This window comes from Pungitius pungitius, chromosome 21 (genome assembly GCF_949316345.1).
Source record: "Pungitius pungitius chromosome 21, fPunPun2.1, whole genome shotgun sequence".
NCBI classification, from domain to species: domain Eukaryota; kingdom Metazoa; phylum Chordata; class Actinopteri; order Perciformes; family Gasterosteidae; genus Pungitius; species Pungitius pungitius.
Window position 1 is genome coordinate 5980659 of NC_084920.1, and position 18817 is coordinate 5999475.

An 18817-nucleotide genomic window follows, 5' to 3' on the forward strand; every position below is an offset into this window, starting at 1 on the left:
TATATAAAAAAATATATATTTCTCTTTATTGCTTTATATCATTATGTGTCATATTATATCATTATAACATCAAACACTTGAACCTGCATGCAGGTAAAATAGACCAATTTAGATTTAGATCATCTCTTAAGCTCACAGAAGAGAAGACAGTGTGTTTGGAAATCATAACCTGCATTCGCCACATGTTATGCCATCTCTGTTTCATCTTGCCTATCGTCAGCCATGTGACAGGCTGGATGGGCCCTGGAGCCCTAGTCACTTCTCCCTCTGCTTCAAGCTGCTGCCATCGGATTATCAGCGGCTGGCTTCCGTGTCGGCCTGACCAGAGATTTGATAAGCACCATCCGTGGAAGAGAAAAGTCAGAGGCGAGCATGGGAAGTGACTTATCTGCCTGTGAGCAACTGGTCGTTTACGAGGCATGCGAGAGGCCCCGGTGCCTCAGGGTACTGACTCAAACTTTCTTTGCATCATGGCCTTTTAACCACAAATTTTGATGCACTCAGTTACTTTGTTGAGTCTAGAATTTTGAGACCACTTGGAAATGAATAATTCCGTCAATGTAAAACCCAGAAAAGGGGATTTTTTTTTTCCTCCCCACATCAAATCAAATAAAAACAAAAAAATCTTGGATTTCAACTGGAAGTGGGCCTCCCCTCTGAGGCATACTTCTCCTTCCTGCATAAAATAGAAAGGTAACAAGGTGTTTAAGAGAGGGGTAAGGATATAATATGTAATCCGAAATAATTTAAATTCTCTTCACTGTGGAACCTCAAACGAGCCAATAGAAGCTCTCGAATCCAAAATATATCTTTTACAGTGCATATTAGATGCCTTGTCATAAGAAGAGAAAAGAAGTGCGTTCAGTCCTTTCAACGCGTTGTTCTAGCTGCACAGATGTTGCTGTAGCTGTATGTGCAGCATCTGTCCAGTTTGCCCTCTGTGATAATGATAATGATACAACTGTTTTCTGTTCTTTATTTTAAAGTATGCACACCTGAGGAATGCTTCTATTAAAATGTATTTTGTTCATGTAAAAAACACAAGACAGATTATGCAAGTGTGTTATATTTTGGAATAAACCAGCTTGATGGACAAAGACAGGAATCTTGCAATAGGAAATTTGAGCTTTTTAGACTCATTGGCCTCTGAATATAACAAGCTTTCCAGAACCTTTATTTGCACTGACCAACCATTCGTGTCTAAGAGCACCGCCTTGTGCGCGAGGAAAAGAGACGCCTTGTGTACACACTAATGGCCCGGGGTACAGTTTAGAAAATATTCTTTCCTGCTGCCTCAGTCAAAGAGAGTGCACAGGGCTGGCTTGTTTTCTTCAGTTTTAACTCATCTAGCTTAAAATCCAATGTATATTCAAAGGAGATTGAGCTAGAACAGTACAGAAGACAGAAGGAGACCGAAACCATGAAGAGTTGTCTCTGTTAATGGAGACATCTTACTCAATGTTCTCTAAATGCCTGGACATATTTTAGGCTGCGCTGAAGGGAAATTTCTTGTCTTCATCACTCATTATTTATTCAGATAGCATCTTAAGTGACTATTTGAAACGTTAAGGTTGACAAATAACCGTATGGCCCTCATTTTGTTCTTTAAATTGTTGCCGAGCTGCAGTGAGGCAGACTGGACGGACGTGAGTTCAGTTATTTTAGAACTACGGTTTGTGCTTAAATGTGGACATAAGCATACCATTAATTTCTATTTTTACTGACCTATATGAAAATCTTCTTAGAATAATATATACAAAGAAAACTGTTTAATGTCATGACAACTCCAAATTATGAATCCCACAACACGCCACGATAGTCTGTAATTACTGCTCTACTTAGAGTCAAAATGAACTCTGTGTCCCTCGGTCAGGGTTGACTATGAATAACACGGGCGATTCTTCTATTCTCGCTTAAGAGGAAAGCTACAAATAGGGCAGAAAGCTGGAACGGGAGTCCACGATGGCTCAGTTTCTCCACCAACATTTCCTCCCTGTAATAATGGACACCTGCTGTCTGCTCGGGTGTGCTGTGCAAACATTTTTCTTTGTTGGCTCATTTTATTTGTTGCAAACGTGCGCCGGGGTCACATGGTTGGTGCTCACATGACACTTGTTGCGTCAAAAAATGATAAGGCCTCTAAAAATGCATTACACCGCTGAGGCTGGAAACAAATCAATAATTGGTAAATGCACCAGCACCACATCTTACCGCAAATGAAGATGCTTAATTTTTCCCCATTACCCCCCCCCCCTTCCTCGTCTCCCTCTTTTTTAGCACTAAACTGTAATGGCTGTTTTATTGTGACTAATGGTGGCACTAGAAAGGCACTTACTTTGTACTTGGTCCAAAGCCAACAGTTTGAGACAAATGGAGCGACCCATTCAGTAGTTAAAAAATATAAAGTAAAAAATTGAATACCTCTTCGTTCTGGCTTGGTGGTGACACAAAAGGAGGCATTGATGTGAGGAAAAGAGTGAAACTTTGTGGTATGTCCAACAGAACTGGCTGACAAAACTATTTTACAAACATTAATTGAAAATGCAAATTGTGTTGGAGAAACCTACAGAGTTCTGTGGTAACATTAGTACTTGAGGAGATTTAATAAATTATTCTGTTTTTAATGTGATGTTGACATTCATGCTAAGTTTTAGAGACTAAAAGATTTTAAAGAATTTACACAAATCCTTCCAGACACTGAAACTGACAAGCTGTTCAGGGCTCTGGTCAGTTTCTCTAATGCCGAAAACGAACAGAAAAGAAACAAAGAGCATATTAATGCATTGTGAATGCTGTTTATTTGTGGCATTAAAGAAATGAATATAAAATAATAAAGGATGAATGTCCTTCTGGGTTTGCAAGATGAGACTATTCCCTTGAAAAAATAAAGGCACAAATGGGAAATAAGAGAATGAAACCTTTCACAAAGAATTTGAGCAGCACTTTGTCATTTTGTTCCCTTTACATCACCTGCTGACTTAAGTATTTACTTTAACTCCCCTTAAACACAAAGCCATTGTTTGTACAGAGGGCTGAGTGCAACTACATGTCATGCTAGATTGCTAAAACCACGGCATGTTTTAGGTATTTCAAACTAGAATAGACATCTAAATTTAGAGTGGGAATGAAGCCTATTGTTTTCTTGTGTGATAGGGTAGAGAGGTTGGCAGTACTTTACGTCAACACTGAGCTCATATTCAAAAGGATAAAGCCTGCCAGTAAAAATAAATGCAAACCAAGGGAAAACCAAGTAGGGAAATTCAAGATTACAATGTATTTAGGAAGAAAATCCTTAGGGTTTATCTTGTTACTTTGGTAGTACTCCAACAGGACTTTTTTAGTGATATTCAAACTTCATAACAAAATTCAAGCACAAAGTAATTAAAACTTTGTAAAAGACGTTTTTTCTATTCCGACAAACACCTTAGAGAATGCTTGGACTGTATTGTAAGAAAGAAAATGGGTTAATTCATTGTTTTAAGCGAACAGTCATAACAATTGTTGTTAATTTATGTCTTAATACCTTTAAGTGGGCTGTAATGGTTAGAGGGGTTAAGCCTCTGACCACATCTTGTGTCCAATTTTTACTTTATTTCGCCAATTCTAAATCCAGAGAAAATGGGCATCCATTAACGTTTTCCACATTTTTTGGGGTTGCCAGCCACAATGGAGTTCATGTGTAGTAGCTCAAAAAAGTTATTTTAATCGTCTGATACACAGCAAAATGAACAGGATAAACAGAAACGTAAATACAAAGATGGAAAGACATGGATGTCTGTGTATATTCGAAGAAAGAAAATAACAGCACTTATAAATCCACAGGTTATGATTTCCTGTTCCAGCTTAAAATTAAAAGAAATGTCAGCGACAGTTGGACATTTGATCCTGTATCGACAAATGCCTTTGAGAAACCGGTTTAATTGCCTGCATTTAATTTGAAGCAGCATGATATTGAACAAAAAGTGCATTCCGTGCAAAATCTGCCAAAGATCTTTGCACAACTTTTGCTGACAGGCTAAAAAATCCGCCCACATGGATTCCATGTCTTGTTGGGAAAGTCATGAGTCACTCATCATTGCATGCAACAACATGAATTGCATTCTTCAGTGTGAGATAATTCACTGTGTGTTTAGATTCATGTCTCTTCCTCAGTCGTCATTATCAAGTTTTGTAGCTCGGAGAAATTTTTGAGCTATCTATCATTGCGATCATTCAGAGACCTGTGATAATCAGACACATCATTTAGCTTTTTAACTGTGTGTTTGATTATCACAGACCTTACAGCAGAGTATCATTCAGATCCTCTGCTTTGTTTTGCATATGTCCAACCCCTCATGGTTGATGTGGCAGGGCTCCATTTACCAAAGCACGAGGGTGGGGTCACCTAAATGTCCTCATTTTACTGCAAGGGGGGAACTCAGTGGAAGGTGGTTATTCTATATATACTTCAACCATACAGTTACTCCACCCTTCACGCGTCCCACATAAAGTCACTTTAATATAAGAGTTTCCGAACGCCGAAGCTCTTCTCATTAGGTTTGGACTAAGAAAGAGGCAGAAGCCGAACTGGGGACACATTTTATTGAAATAGAGGAACCAGTCTAAACTAACCACATAATGATCTGTTGATGTGAGTGAATGTCCTTTAAGTACTGTGATGTGGCTCTGCTCTGCAACGTGTTCAGATGAGTGAGTTACTAAATGTTTGAATAAAAAGAAAGTCATTTTTAATGTAAAAGAGGACGACTGAGAGAAAGACTGTGAATGTGTGCCTCCCTGCGGGTGGGGTCAGGTGGATGAAAATGTCTCGGACCACATTACATGTAAAGCTGGTAATTACTAGGTTTGGAGATTTAAATAGCAGGGCCCACAGTGGTAAACACACTGGAAGTCAGGGCAGCTGCCTCCAGTCTCCTTCCTTCTTGTCTGAGAGAAACTAGTCGGTGCAGGAAGCTTCAGCATTTGGTATGGAACCAGAATTTAAAAAAACAAAGGTGGGTAAATGTACCACTGCAACAAAAATGGTTGTCTTTCACGGCTAAAACTATGAAACTCACTGCTTTGTGGACAAAACAGCTCAACTAACTCACAGTCTTACTGCTAATGGAGCAAATAACGGGCCAAATGTAGCAATATACCAGAAACCAGAAGTGCTCGTCAGATTGTGGAAGACCATAAGAAGCCCGATCCCTCTGCATCATTCTAACAATATATGTTTGGGAGGGGGTTGTTTTCCAAATTGGTCGTACAACACATTGTATCGACTAGTGGTTTGCTAGTATAACATTCACAGTCTGATGCAACGCAACATAACCAACCTCTTGTGTAATTTATAATGGTTATCTTTTGAATTGGTCGTCCACATCTGCTTCTGGGTTGGTTAACCTCTTTAATCAGCAATGAATGATAACTAATATAGATGAGACAATGAGGAAGTTTTGCTCATTGTATGTTAAATGTGAAAAAAGTGAACTAGAAAAACAGCTTTGCGACAGTTATGAAAGGGACACGTTTTACAGATAATGTAAAGGAATTTATTGTTACAAACAAGTTGCTGAAGGAAGAGATTGGAACATCAGCAAACAGTCCGTGGGTAGAGACTATCGGGCCTCTTTTAGTTACCAGCCAAGGGACTTGTGTCAACAGACAGATCTGCCGACAAACCTTACACAATCCTGCAAACCAGCTGCAGTTGGAATGTTGACATACAGTGGCAGTGTAAACATCTGTTTTCACAGAATATCCCATCACAAGGAAAACCAATAACAATCATGCATGTACAGCAAACTGCAGTATATGTGTGCAAGAAAAAGCCTCTACAGAGGGCAAAATAGCCTGTGCACATGCGGAGTCATAATGACTTTTAGCAGAAAATAAATAAATAAATCAACACGGGACATTACTTAGTCTCATCAATAAGTGGACAATATTTCTCGTTCTTTTTCCAAGTTTCTTTGGTGTAAAAGCAGTTGATGTTGCTTATTTTAAATCAGAAGTCCCAGGAAGTGTAAAAAACTGTTTTTGTTATGTTCACCAAAACACAGACATCTTACTTGGGACTTTTTTCTATTTGCTGAGAATTTGAAAGGCTTGCAGAAAAAGCCAACAATAAAGTTTGGACAGAGAAAATAGTCCAGAGTGCAAAAACAAAGATGGTTTTCTATTGTCCCACATTTAAAAGCTTTATATGATATATTGATTTTAAAATCGTACACACTCTGAAAATATGTGGCTCTCTGTACCAGGATAAATTACTGTAATAAATATGTCATTTCAGTTTTCCTGCATCTGGGTTCAGAGTTCATGTTTGTAAAAGTTTATAAAAACTTGAAAACTTTGTCCTCAATCAAACTAAAAGACTTATCTCTTAGCATTTCTTCACTGCTTACAAATTTATACCCAAAAATCTTCAGCGTTGGTCCACAAACTTTCTGCACAACCTGAGCTATTTTAAAAGGTAAACTGAACCTCCATTTCTCCACTTGTTCCGAGGAGTTTTTCTGTGTGGAGTAAACGCCGCTGGTCTCCTTGGACGCCTGGGAGTTCTTCAGGATCCAGGATTTCACCTGTGGAGTGAACGGGATCCCAGCGAACCCGTACATCTCCGTCGCCTTCCTCAAGGGGAACCGAGCGATGTCCTCGTACCTCACCAGCATGTAACGCCCGCGCAGCCAGGTTGGCTGTCCAAGGCCGATCTCAGCCGACATTCTGATATTATCGCAATTCCCTTTCAGCTTTTTCACTTCGTCGTTGTCAATCGGAATATCCCCATCCGTAGCCCACTGCTTCCAGTTCTTGTATTTGGCCGCGAAGGCCACCATGCGCGAGGCGAGCACAGCCCGAGGATCCCGAACCAGCTGAATGAACTTGACGTCGAGGCGCGGGTCCTCAGCCAGAGGACGCAGGTTCTCCAGCTGGCGCACTCTCACCGACTTGATCACCCTGTGTTCCTTCCGGAGGCAGGACTCAGACGCCATGGTCAAGTTCAAGGGACCACAGCGTCTGTTCCTGCAGCGATAACGCTCAAAGACCCCCTTGGTGGGCGGGCTGCAGACCGAGTCCTCGCACAAAGAGCTGCTGGACGCCCTGCGGAAAAGAGCGGCGGTGGTGTGGCGCACAGGGTGTGGGTCAATGAAACTCTCCAGCAGGGAGAAGTCACACAAGAAGAGCTGCTGCAGCACATCGCGGTACGCCTTAACCGCTGCTGTGGCGTTGGTGCCGCCCGTCTCCAGCGTCAGCATCTTCTCCACGTGCCAAAGTGGCTCAAACAGGTAGAACATGTTGTCGCGCTGCTGGTTGAAGAACTCCCCCACAAACGAGGAGCCGGTCCTGGTGGTGGCCAACAGGAGGATGTGCTTCCTGCCCTCCGTCACTACCTCCTGGTGCTGGCTGTAGTCCTCCAGGCGCCGCTTCATCAGCATGAAGGCCGAGTCCATCTTCCTGAGTGAGGTAAAGAAGCCATTGGGCTTCAGCGGTGTGTGGAGAGGAGGCTGCAGAGGAGTCTGGGAGGTCTGCTTTAAGGCGAGCTTGTCTGTCACCCTGGGAGAGGAATCACAAAGCGTTGTTCTCTTTCACTCGAAGAAGTCATAGTCGTGCTATTTAACTTGACATTGGCAGCAAATTTATGTTGTACAAGTTTCCTCTAATATCTCTTTAGAGATGGAGGAGATAAACACAAACCAGCTGACAATCCCTGAAATGGACTTACCTTGAGACAATGCTGTTCTCCTTCTCAATGATAACAAGTGCCACAAAAAAGACGATCGGTATTGTGTATTTGATCCTCATTCTTGGATGTAGCTGTGCCCGGTTATTCTCTTACAGATTGCTTCTTAATGGGTTCTGCCAATCTCGCAGGTCTCCAGTTGCCTTCTTAGAGAGCCTTCCAGTTATGTGTATTCCCTGTTGTAAGAGATGTTTCATCCTGAAAATGAAATAAACATCAGCCTGTCAGATACACATTTTGCACATTTGAGCACGGCGGAGAGTAAACCTACTTTGGTCTCAATTCCTCCTGTCAAAGTCCATCAAAGTATTTTTTTGAACTTCTCATGAATATGGGGAAGTTGATGGTTTATCAGCATCACTGTGCTGCAGTCAGCATTGTCAGCATTTCCGCTTCGCACAACTTTTTATCTTCTCTTTTTTATTCCAACACAGCATCACTCTACTGTTTTCTGCATAACCAACAATGGAGGCATTTACTCTGAGAAAAAAATTTAATATCTTAACAGGGTGAGAATAGAACTAAGTGTTTTAGGCTAGACTCAAAGCCAGTTTCCTTCCTTTCCTTACAAGAAAGTCGTTGATATCTTTAAGTGCACCGGTGCATTTCAGGAACATGGCCACCCACCCTGCAAGACAGTGGTGCACATAAATAAAGCTGTGGTTATGAGACCGTCTTTGCAGAAACAATTGCGAGTGCACAAATGAAATATAAGACACAGACTGCAAACAAACCCAGTTTTGTGGTTTGACTGTAACTTAAAAAACGTGTCTGAGTTGGAGTGATTATCCAACCTCCGGCTGAAGTGTGGTCCAAACTACCAGCTGCAGCTTAACGTCAACACTGGGAGGATTTCTTTTCAATGGAGGCCCTCAGTGTCACGGGCTACTGGTACAGCAGACCATCTGGTGACAAGCTAACAGCTCGCTGCGTTCCCATAATATGTCTTTGCGCTTCTGATTTGTGACTGAAGGGGCTACAGGTCCAAACGCTGAGAGGTGTAACTGCAGAGTGCTGAAATTAAAGGGGGAGAGGCCTGCGTGTCGTTGAGACATAAATTGCAGCGCTCCATGCCTGCAGGCCGTTACCAGTACTCGTGTTACTCTGTGGAGGGAAAGTCAAATGAAGATAACAATGGGTTTGATGGTGTCTATGGGTATTTGGGAATGTCTCACACATTCCTGAAACATAATATTGTAAGATAACAGCAGCTTCGCCCGGCACCCAGATTCATTTTGGGATTCTGGCGAACCTCTTCTGCCAAAGAAAGAGTCAATAACACGGCAAGAATAAATGAGATTGTCTCCACCCTGAGGAAATTGGCAGTATGTCAGTTTGATGTGTGACCACAAAAATGCCATGTTAGAATTTTAGAAGCATAGGGGTGTACTTTACAGACTTTTAAAATCCTAAATCAGACTGGGTTTGTGAAAGGATTTGTTTATTGGATCCGTCAGGTGTCATGCACAGGCTCCTCTGTGTGTGTGTGTGTGTGTGTGTGTGTGTGTGTGTGTGTGTGTGTGTGTGTGTGTGTGTGTGTGTGTGTGTGTGTGTGTGTGTGTAAGTCTGTGATTTTTTATGGATCAGTGTTAAACGATTGCGAGTCTAGCCTCTGGGCCAACACATTAGTGAAACTGCCGCTATTAATCAGCAGAGCCAAAAGCCAACAGACCGACGTTTCCACTCAATAACTACAGCAAGGTAGTAGTCACGTGTTTGACACCTACAATAAGCAGCAGTGTGTGGGGAGCTTGATAAATGAGCATCATATTCTGACTTCTAATTCGCCCCGATTGACATTGACTTTCAACACAACATCTCACAACCTTTTGCGACCTCTGTCCCAGGCCCAGTTTTGAGGCCAGAGGTCCAGTCCCAAGTGGCTGACATCTAAACACACTGGGAATGGTTGGGCGCCGCTTGCGAAATTCTGCGAGACTGAATGGGAAGTTTACAGCTGCGGCAGTGCCTTGTTGACGTGGAACGGCGTGTAAAGAAAAGGGGAACAGCTCGAGTGCCGAGAGACGTTCTCATCGGGGGGGGGAGAATTAACAATGTTCCGTCACCACCCTGCCGCCGCATGTCACAAACACAAAGGTCTCTTTATGGAGGAGTGACTGTAAACCTGCTTTGTGGCTGGGATAAACGGCCAGGTCACTCACACGTCACAGGGTCAGTGAGTAACCCCCCGATGTTACAAGTCACGTGGTCAGAAAGTCGGCTGCACCACAAGAAACAAGTCAGTTATTTAGTTTCAAGTGGTCGTATAACATTAAACAGTTCACAGTCTGTAAGTAAACCAGCAGAAGATCGGAGTAAATATACCGTTATGGTACAGCATATTTGTTCCACAGTTTATTTCCTACAGCACCTGAACCGATTAAGACAAACCCCAAAAATGATTTGGTCTCATAAATTACACATTAGTGAACAATTAACGGTTCTTTTGGTGGAAAATATTTTTTTATTACTGCAATGTGTACTAAAGCAGTTTTTATTTTTCCCCTTAATCAATTTTAAATAAGCCAAAAACAGCTACATTGGCAACTTATCAACAAAATAAATGGTCTTAGGTTTTGTCATTTATATGTTAAATGTATACCAATTATCTCAGCGTATTGCATCTGCTGTGTAACGTGAAAAAAACACACATGAGCTGACATTGTTGAATATTCACAAACCACTGAGGCATATGACACTTTTGATCATCTACTCATAACAAAACTGCCACTGCACCATTTATCATCTTGCTACAAATGCTTTTAATAGCTGCCTCTTATTTAATGCAAATCTATGTGAAGACAAATTAAACACCACCAAGCCAAACCCACTATGCTTGAGATTTGTCATCCCATTCCAATCCCCATAACAACAGGCAAAGGGATTATTTTAGATCCTCTCTTAAACACAGTGGGTAGGTGGGACAATTAAAGAATGTGTTTCTAAATATACAAAAATAACAGACTAGTAAATACAGAACTTTTGAAATGTAATGACGGAATAAGATTGTGCGACATCCCTCTCCAAACTTGTCAACTGTCACTTCTCCATGCCGGTTATATTGTTTTTGGTGCAATTTGAAGTCATAATGGGGAGTGAAGGAGGCCCTTTTTTGCACTAAATGGATTTTATAGCTTTTATGCTTACTTTGCTAATTGAGATTTTACATACAATACACACCATTGACATACTAAATATGGGATGCATTGTTTAAGGTTAGCCGATACCGATATTAATAATATATTCCCATCTGAAGTGTTTCCTAATTTACTCTTCAGAAAAAAAACAAAAGATACAATCATGATACATGGGATACATAACCTATACTGTGATGCATTACTTTACAGGCTACATAGGATATATTATTATTGTAGAATATTTATGATAACCATCAATCAAAGAAAAACGGGAAGACAGTATTGTATCTCCATCCTGTTTGACTGGCAGGTTATTTCTTGATAAATTGTACTGATCTGTTTCAGGGACATTTAGATCATTTTTAAAAACATGTGTTGGAGATATGGATATGGATATATACTACTTGCCTACATGTGAAATGTTGCCTTCAAACTCTTTATGGAGAGCAGCAGGTGGCAGACTTACTCGAGGTTGTTATGGTGTGTCTAGAGTCACACTCATAAAGTGGGCTTTACATGCATTGTATTACTTTATAAACACATCAGTGACTTAGCCTGTAACATTTCACTTCCAAATCATGAACAGATTGGATAGAAACCTCAGACCAGAAAAGGCCGGATTTCATGCAACAGTGTTCAGGGTCTCTGGAGAGCATGCGCTATTTCATTTAAAGGTCACAAGGACCAACCGGCTGAACTAAAGTCATGCTTTATAGGAAGACCCTTGAAAAAAACAAGCCTTTAACTTTAGACAGTTGCATGGTGATTGAATTGCACTTTATCTGGGGGATGTTAGACCCTACCAATCCTCACATGTGACTGTAGCGTTTAGTTATTTATAAAGGATCCACTCACAGTTCGGGCTCCATACTCACCATCATGATGAGCTGCGGTGTCCGAAGGCTTCCCGCTTCAGTTCATACGTAAAGTTGATCAGCTTTTCCGAGTGACTCCGTGTAGTAAGGAAATCCATTACTTCCCAAATACACTTTACTCGTAGACAAACAACTATCAAATCCAAAAGAAAAAGTTTCTTGATAAGTTTTGCAAATCATGTTTTTGAGGAGGCTGCTGGCCAGACCGCTTAGTGAACCAAATGACAAGTAAGTCTAACAGTTGCGACGGAGTGAATCAAATGCGAAAGGTTTGGTCCTGGAGCGGAGCTTCAGGTAGGAGGGACACCGCCAAGACCTCTCGCAGACCCGAATAGTCTGTAATAAGGAAATTACAAACAAACTTTATACACGTAAAACACACGATAAAGCAAATACAAAAGCCAAATACTGTTGTAATCAAATGCTGACATTTGGCCAGCTTAATTTTTTGTTGTTGTTATTAATGATAATCGCAACAACCAAAAAAGAGGGCAAGCCCGACACCTAGTGGACGAGGTGCATGCGTTTCAATTTCTACATTGACTCCATGTGGAACAGATTCATTTATTAGATTTATTGTTAATAATATATTCATGTTACCAAATTAATTTTAAAAAAGACAATAAATAAGCTTAATTTTATTTGACAGATTTCCTTTCTACATTTACATTTACATATTATTGTATACATATATACAAAACACTTAATACATATATGTTGTTGGATTCGTTATTTGTATATATTTGTACTATGTGAAGTAGTTTAAATTAAATCTGATTGAGCACTTTTACCACAAGTGCATCAGTTATACTATACAATGTTAGTGTATGGTGAAATTATAAAACTCTCAAAGTTGGTATTTGTGAGAATAGGCTTCTACTTCTATTTTGAGTACCAATTGCTCATAACATTTTTACTTCAGTAAAACACTAAATTTAAAGCTTGCAATCTTTCTAATTTTTTAATTATATTTTTACATGGCTATTTGTTTCTTGAATGTTTTTTCAACCAATGATTAAAGTCACTGCAGTTTTATAGGCTTATAAAATGTAAACTACAGTTCCCAAGAAACGTGTCGCTTGTTGATGACGCACTGACCCATTACGAAGGTTGCAAAACGATTGCGTCAAACTAAGTCGCGCAGTTGTTTCTAGAAAGGTGAACGACGAACGTTGCTCTCTCGGTATGTAACATTAACGATACTTAATGCCTAGAAATCCGCCATCTTACCTCTGAAAAGAATTTGCCTGTGATAAAACTGCATATGTTTTGTCAAACTGAACGCCATAATACCGGAAATTCACAAAGACTAGCGAAAAAGAGTGTACGAGAGAATTGCTAACTTTTAGCGTTAGCTTGCTTATTTAACTAACCTGTAATGATAAATATGATGTCCTTTGCTATTTTTACTTTAGCACTCTAACGGTTTGTCATACTGACTTCGTATCTGTAATCACAACAATGTTAAACGTTTAAACATGTGTGTTATGTCACACTAGTGTCTGTCTTTTACCGTCACGCTACCTGACGCTCTCTCTATATTTCAGACTGAATAATCTATCATGACCATGTTGGTGGCGAGGCTGACGTGCCTGAGGAGTCTTCCTCTCGCCGGGCTGCGTCCTGTGCTGTCGCAGGGCTCCGCAACCCTGAGAGCACCCACCCTGAAGGCCGGTGCCCCCCTGCTCAGGCCCCAGCAGGTACAGTGATGTTGTTACATCAGATGGTGGCCTACTTAATGCAAAGAAAACAGTGCATCTGACCTCAAACTACTTTGATTTGTCTCTAAACATTCAAGTCTGCCTTTCTTGATTAAATCAACATTTTAGTTTTATGTATATGTTTGTTTTGTTGAGAGATGGATAAAGACAGCAAAATATGTCTATGTAGGAGCGAAACTAAATCTGTATGTAAACTATGGTTTAAAAAAACAATTGCCTTTACCAAGGCCATGGATAGGAACAAAGTTATAATTTTTTAAAACGACCTGCAGGATAAGAAACTCCAGCCATATATTACAGTACATTACATGTCATTTAGCTGACGCTTTTATCCAAAGCGACTTACAATAAGTGCATTTCCACATAGAGCTACAAACTCAGAAGAACAAGTAACAAGAAAGTACAATTTTCATCAAATAAGCAGTTTCAAAACCTGTTATAGAAAGGTGCCATTATACGTACATTTTAAGTGCTACGATTTGTTAGTGCTACGGTTTGCTAGTGTTTTAGTCAAGGTAGAGTCTAAAGAGGTGTGTCTTGAGTTTTCGGCGGAATATGTAGAGGCTCTCTGCAGTCCTTATGTTATCAGAGAGCTCATTCCACCATCTGGGAGCCAGGACAGCAAAGAGTTGCGATCTCGCTGAGTGCTTTTCTCTCAGTCAAGCTGCTGCATTTTGGATAAGCTGCAGTGGTCGAATGGCAGTAGCAGGGAGACCTGCCAGGAGAGAGTTACAGTAGTCAAAAAGCCTGAATCAGTACCTGCGCCGCCTTCTGAGTGAGAAGGGGTCGTTATATTATAACCAATGGCACAGTAATGGAATTACAATATCATCCCGGCAGCAATTCAGAGATCCGACAGAAAGCTTAACAACCACCACCATGAAATTGAGGCTTTGCGTATTTTGAAACCAGCAGCAGAATTCCTGTCCCAAAAGCACGCCTATTGATTGAATATTATAAACTCTGACCTCTCAGTGAAAGCTTAAATGTTCTACGCTGTTTACCCATACAATTCGCTGGTTGTTTTTGGTTTTCATTGAACAGACTGAGTGAAGAAATACCTTTTTAACAACAATTTCAGTTTTGTGTAACATGAGTTTTTCTTTCACCAGGGTTATTCGACTAAGGCCAGATTTGGTTTCCGACGTGGGAAAACAACCAGAGACCAGCTGAAAGAAGCAGCTTTTGAGCCAGCAATGGATACCGCTATTAAAAGTAATGACTTCATATACTTTTATCATTCGGTTTTTGATGACTGTAGTGTTTTTAATCCACCCTTTTGGAAAGGGTGTGCCAGCATTCAATAAACCCGCATAGTCTCAACCTTTTACGTGACCATTACGCCCAAATCTCCCTTTGTGGCGCGCATCAAACGTTTTAACTTTGACTGTCCCTTTAAAAAAAAATCTGCATCACATGAAGTATTTGTTTTATATGTAATACTATGGTATAGATTTTAAGGTGTGTCTAAGAGATTTATTGTTGTGTGCACAGTTGACAGCATGGGAAGAATTATTCTGGCTGGAGGTGCAGCAGTTGGCCTTGGAGCTCTGTGCTACTATGGCCTCGGCATGTCCAATGAAATCGGTGCCATTGAGAAATCTATGTGAGTATCACCTTTTTGTTTCTGGCTTATTCTTGTTTTGAAAAACTGGTCAAGAGCTCCATATTCACCTGGCACTCCGTTCTCTGCACAGGATCTGGCCTCAGTATGTGAAGGACAGGATCCACTCCACCTACATGTACTTTGCAGGCAGTATTGGGCTGACAGCTTTGTCCGCTGTAGCAGTGAGCAGAACCCCCGCACTCATGGGTCTGATGATGAGAGGATCCTGGCTGGTAAGCTTTGTAACTCAAATAGATCATACATAGTTCCTTACTGTTTTGCGACATTTATTTTCAAAATAAATTGAAGGCTATTTCACCATGCGTGTTCAGCAATATCTTTATTTGTCAATATTGAGTACTTGAATGTATTGTTGAAATGAATGCCTGCTGTTTGTTCTGACCCAGGCTATTGGAGCAACGTTTGCGGCTATGATTGGTGCCGGAATGCTGGTTAGGTCCATTTCGTATGAGCACAGCCCAATGCCCAAACACCTTGCTTGGATGATGCATGCAGGTTTGTTATAATGTTCTCTTTCTTGGCCCCAGTATTTTTATCATGTAGTTGCCTCAATTGGACACTAGATGGAGGTCGTGTAAAGGCTCAGTCACATCTCCTATTTGCAACCACTACTTTCAGACAAACGGCGCGGATCGGGTTTTTTTTGTCGTGTGTTTTGAATGTGGTCTTCAGATGTTTTTTTGCTTCATCTGTTGATAAGGTGTGATGGGTGCTGTCATCGCTCCCCTGACTCTCCTCGGAGGACCTCTGGTGATGAGGGCCGCCTGGTACACAGCAGGAATTGTGGGAGGTCTGTCTACTGTGGCCATGTGTGCTCCAAGTGAGAAGTTCCTCAGCATGGGCGGACCATTGGCTGTTGGCTTCGGAGTGGTCTTCGCCTCCTCTATTGGTCAGTATAATGCAGTTTCACTTCATTAACCTGTCTCCGGTGCACTATAGGCAGCATTGATACTGTTCATTTCGTTTGTGGACAGAACTCTGAACACAATAGGAATTATTTGGGTCTGTACTTGTCTCACAGCAAATCTTATGCTCTTCTTTAGGATCAATGTTCCTGCCGCCCACGTCAGTGTTTGGGGCAGGCCTGTACTCTGTGGCTGTCTATGGAGGCCTGGTCCTGTTCAGCATGTTCCTCCTCTATGACACACAGAAGGTCATCAAGAGGGCAGAGACACATCCACTCTATGGTGTACAGAAGTATGACCCCATTAACGCGTAAGTCAGAAAACCTACAATCTCACTAAATGTAGTTTTCCGGCAAACCATATTAGTTTGCACAAATATATGTCTAATGTTATTTTTTTCTCACAGGTGCATGGGGATTTACATGGACACACTCAACATCTTCATGAGATTGGTGATGATTCTTTCAGGTAGTGGTGGCAAAAGGAAGTAAACTTACATTTTTTACAATCCACTGCGCTGAACAAATTCCTATCTTGATACAAGCCACATACGCCAGGTGACAAATCCTATCCAACTTGTAAAAAATACATGATAGCTTTGCAACAGTGTGAAGAAGAGTATCTCACTCTAGTGGAAAGAAGACAAAACGTATACATTTATAACCTACTAAGAGCTCTTTCCCCAAGTGTATCCTGGAGTTTATCCTGAAGGTTACATATGGGTTAAATTTGTCAGCATCATTTTGCTTGCCTCAGTTATTGTTTGTATTCTTTGTTTTGTATTTATTTCAACTTGATGGTTTGTGTTTAAATATGAATGAATATTGAAGATTATCTGGTACATGCCACAGACAGTCCCCACACATCAACCATAGACTGATCCAGATTCATATTCATACAGTGCATATATTTCTGAGAAATTGATTCACTCAATAAATACGTTAAAATGTTGTCTTGTCAGAAGTTGCTTTTTAAAGTGTTGGAAACAACTCCTCGCAGCTGAAAACCTAGAACTATTCCTCATCCACGCAGCAGCTCTGACCAGTCAGGGAAGGTCCACCTTGTATTTGCTTACAACCAGTCAGTGTGTAGCGGCAGATGACAAAGGCTTAGTGAAGTAATCCTCTTGTCCACCATCTGGCTGCTTCTCTAAAATTAAACCTTCAAACCAGGGCACTTGCAACAGACGCTAACATCTGTAAATGTCCAGGTGCTTTATTAAAGCACGTAGACACATGGAGCAAACAGCTGTCAGGAAGTGTTTGAATCTCTCAGATCATCTGCATGTTTACCAAGCGTATGATTCATATATACTGTGTATTTAAAAAAAAAAGAGAACTGCAGATGGACGGGGTAAAAAGGGCAATAATGGATGAGATCAGGGAAAGCTTCAGCATTTGGAGATCTGGCATTACTGGGGATAAAAGTTACTCTCTGGCAGTCATTTTTACATTGATGACCAGTATTTGGTTAGGGACCAAGGATTTGCGTTATGTAGACCTTGTTATTTTTTTTCTGTGTGCGTAAGAGAGCGATGGACTATAAGCAGTTCCAGGGACATTGAAAAATGGCAATGGGCATAGTCCTAATTCTCCACCTTAAAAATATAATCATTCCTTTGGAAAATAGATTTAAATACATAAACGATCACATGATGTACACCACGCATGTTCATTTCGGATGAGCCCAAGAATTTGACCTTAGTGCCACAAGGAAATTGACATTTGTGTTTTCTAGTGAAATGTTTTGTCAAATCATCGCTACTTTTGCAAGCATTCATATTTCCTGCAAGACCAAAAGCAAAAACTTTGGTCATTATCAGGTAACAACTTAAAGGCGAAAGTTACACCTGTCGTTCTTCTCCAGCACCCCATATCGGACCGACAGTATGCACACACAGTTTAGACTGAGTGATGACACACCTGCTTAATACCTTCACGTAAGCACGCTAAAGTTAGCATTTAGCTCAATGTTAGATAGCAGTTATGCAAATTGTTTTAGTAATCAGGTTGTGTCTGTGCCGCTGAAGTGCTCTAACACCACAGAGCAGTCCCTGGATTCTGAGTTTATTCTAATAAACAGCAGATTTATCATTGGCTGCTAACATGAGTGTGTCACTCAGCGTCAGACACTATTTTGATACCTGTGAAAGTAGGCAGTGCTCATGTCTGCACCTCAATGTGAGCAAGTCAATACACTTGAAACACCTCTCAGAAACAGCAGAAAAGTGTGCACTTGCATAACACCTGCTCACGGGCGGATCTGCTTTGAAAGAAGGTGCAAAGTTCTTCCAAATTGCATTCAACCGTGAAAATTAGGATGTTTCGGGCTCTTTAAATGTCACAATCATTTTTCTACTTTGACCTTATGCCTTTAAACTGTGATTGTGGAAAACTTCTATAAAATAAATGTTTCATTCTCAAGCTACAAAATGTAAAATCAACACTAACAGAAGCTTTTTTATCTGTATTGGGAAATAGTGATTGACAAGTAGCTGGACTTTGCAGTGAAAGTGGAGTTCATACAAAGCCTCTTGGCTATAAGTACATCACAGATCCACAAGGGCAGTCGAGGCTTGTGTTGATCAGCAAGGTGCCAAGAGGAGCAGCCACGTGGACTCACATGTGACTAATGAGTTTGTTGAAACCCTTAAAAACATCGGCCATAGAGGAACCCAATGTTCCATGTGTCCATGTTTGAGCATACCAGCGTAACTTGGAGTATTAATGTTTATTATAACACCGGCGTCTTGTTTTAAACGCCACGCCAAATCTTAGTAAACCTATTTAATTCGCTAAAGCCTTTGATTTAACAGTAATCATGGAT

The 18817-nt window shown here is 40.8% G+C and overlaps 2 protein-coding genes across 3 annotated transcripts; one reads left to right on the top strand and one right to left on the bottom strand.

Moving 5' to 3' along the window:
- Positions 1-5568: 5568 nt before the first annotated feature.
- On the bottom strand, positions 5569-11984 carry LOC119212452 (carbohydrate sulfotransferase 3-like). 2 transcript variants are annotated; one of them, XM_037462844.2, is made up of 3 exons: positions 11739-11984; positions 7709-7924; positions 5569-7539 (listed from the first exon to the last, which is right to left on the bottom strand). In XM_037462844.2, exons 2-3 carry the CDS (start codon positions 7786-7788, stop codon positions 6318-6320), a joined length of 1302 nt encoding a protein of 433 aa, XP_037318741.2. In that variant the 5' UTR covers positions 7789-7924; positions 11739-11984; the 3' UTR covers positions 5569-6317. The 2 variants fall into 2 exon arrangements, with proteins under 2 accessions (XP_037318741.2, XP_062416097.1); XM_062560113.1 differs by lacking the exon at positions 11739-11984 and having other exon boundaries at positions 7709-8009.
- Positions 11985-12802: 818 nt separating this feature from the next.
- Positions 12803-16941, top strand: ghitm (growth hormone inducible transmembrane protein). The gene is made up of 9 exons (XM_037464443.2): positions 12803-12921; positions 13286-13438; positions 14572-14674; positions 14954-15065; positions 15157-15298; positions 15473-15581; positions 15787-15975; positions 16130-16301; positions 16398-16941. Exons 2-9 carry the CDS (start codon positions 13301-13303, stop codon positions 16480-16482), a joined length of 1050 nt encoding a protein of 349 aa, XP_037320340.1. The 5' UTR covers positions 12803-12921; positions 13286-13300; the 3' UTR covers positions 16483-16941.
- Positions 16942-18817: the final 1876 nt, after the last annotated feature.

What these genes read in the sequence shown, in the direction of transcription:
- LOC119212452 (XM_037462844.2), bottom strand. Translation starts at nt 7,788, where the DNA reads ATGAGGATCAAATACACAATACCGATCGTCTTTTTTGTGGCACTTGTT. An exon ending in GAGAACAGCATTGTCTCAAG is followed by an intron (nt 7,540 to 7,708) that starts GTAAGTCCATTT and finishes TTCCTCTCCCAG; the next exon opens with GGTGACAGACAAGCTCGCCT.
- ghitm (XM_037464443.2), top strand. Translation starts at nt 13,301, where the DNA reads ATGACCATGTTGGTGGCGAGGCTGACGTGCCTGAGGAGTCTTCCTCTC. An exon ending in AATGGATACCGCTATTAAAA is followed by an intron (nt 14,675 to 14,953) that starts GTAATGACTTCA and finishes TTGTGTGCACAG; the next exon opens with TTGACAGCATGGGAAGAATT. An exon ending in TGCTTGGATGATGCATGCAG is followed by an intron (nt 15,582 to 15,786) that starts GTTTGTTATAAT and finishes TCTGTTGATAAG; the next exon opens with GTGTGATGGGTGCTGTCATC.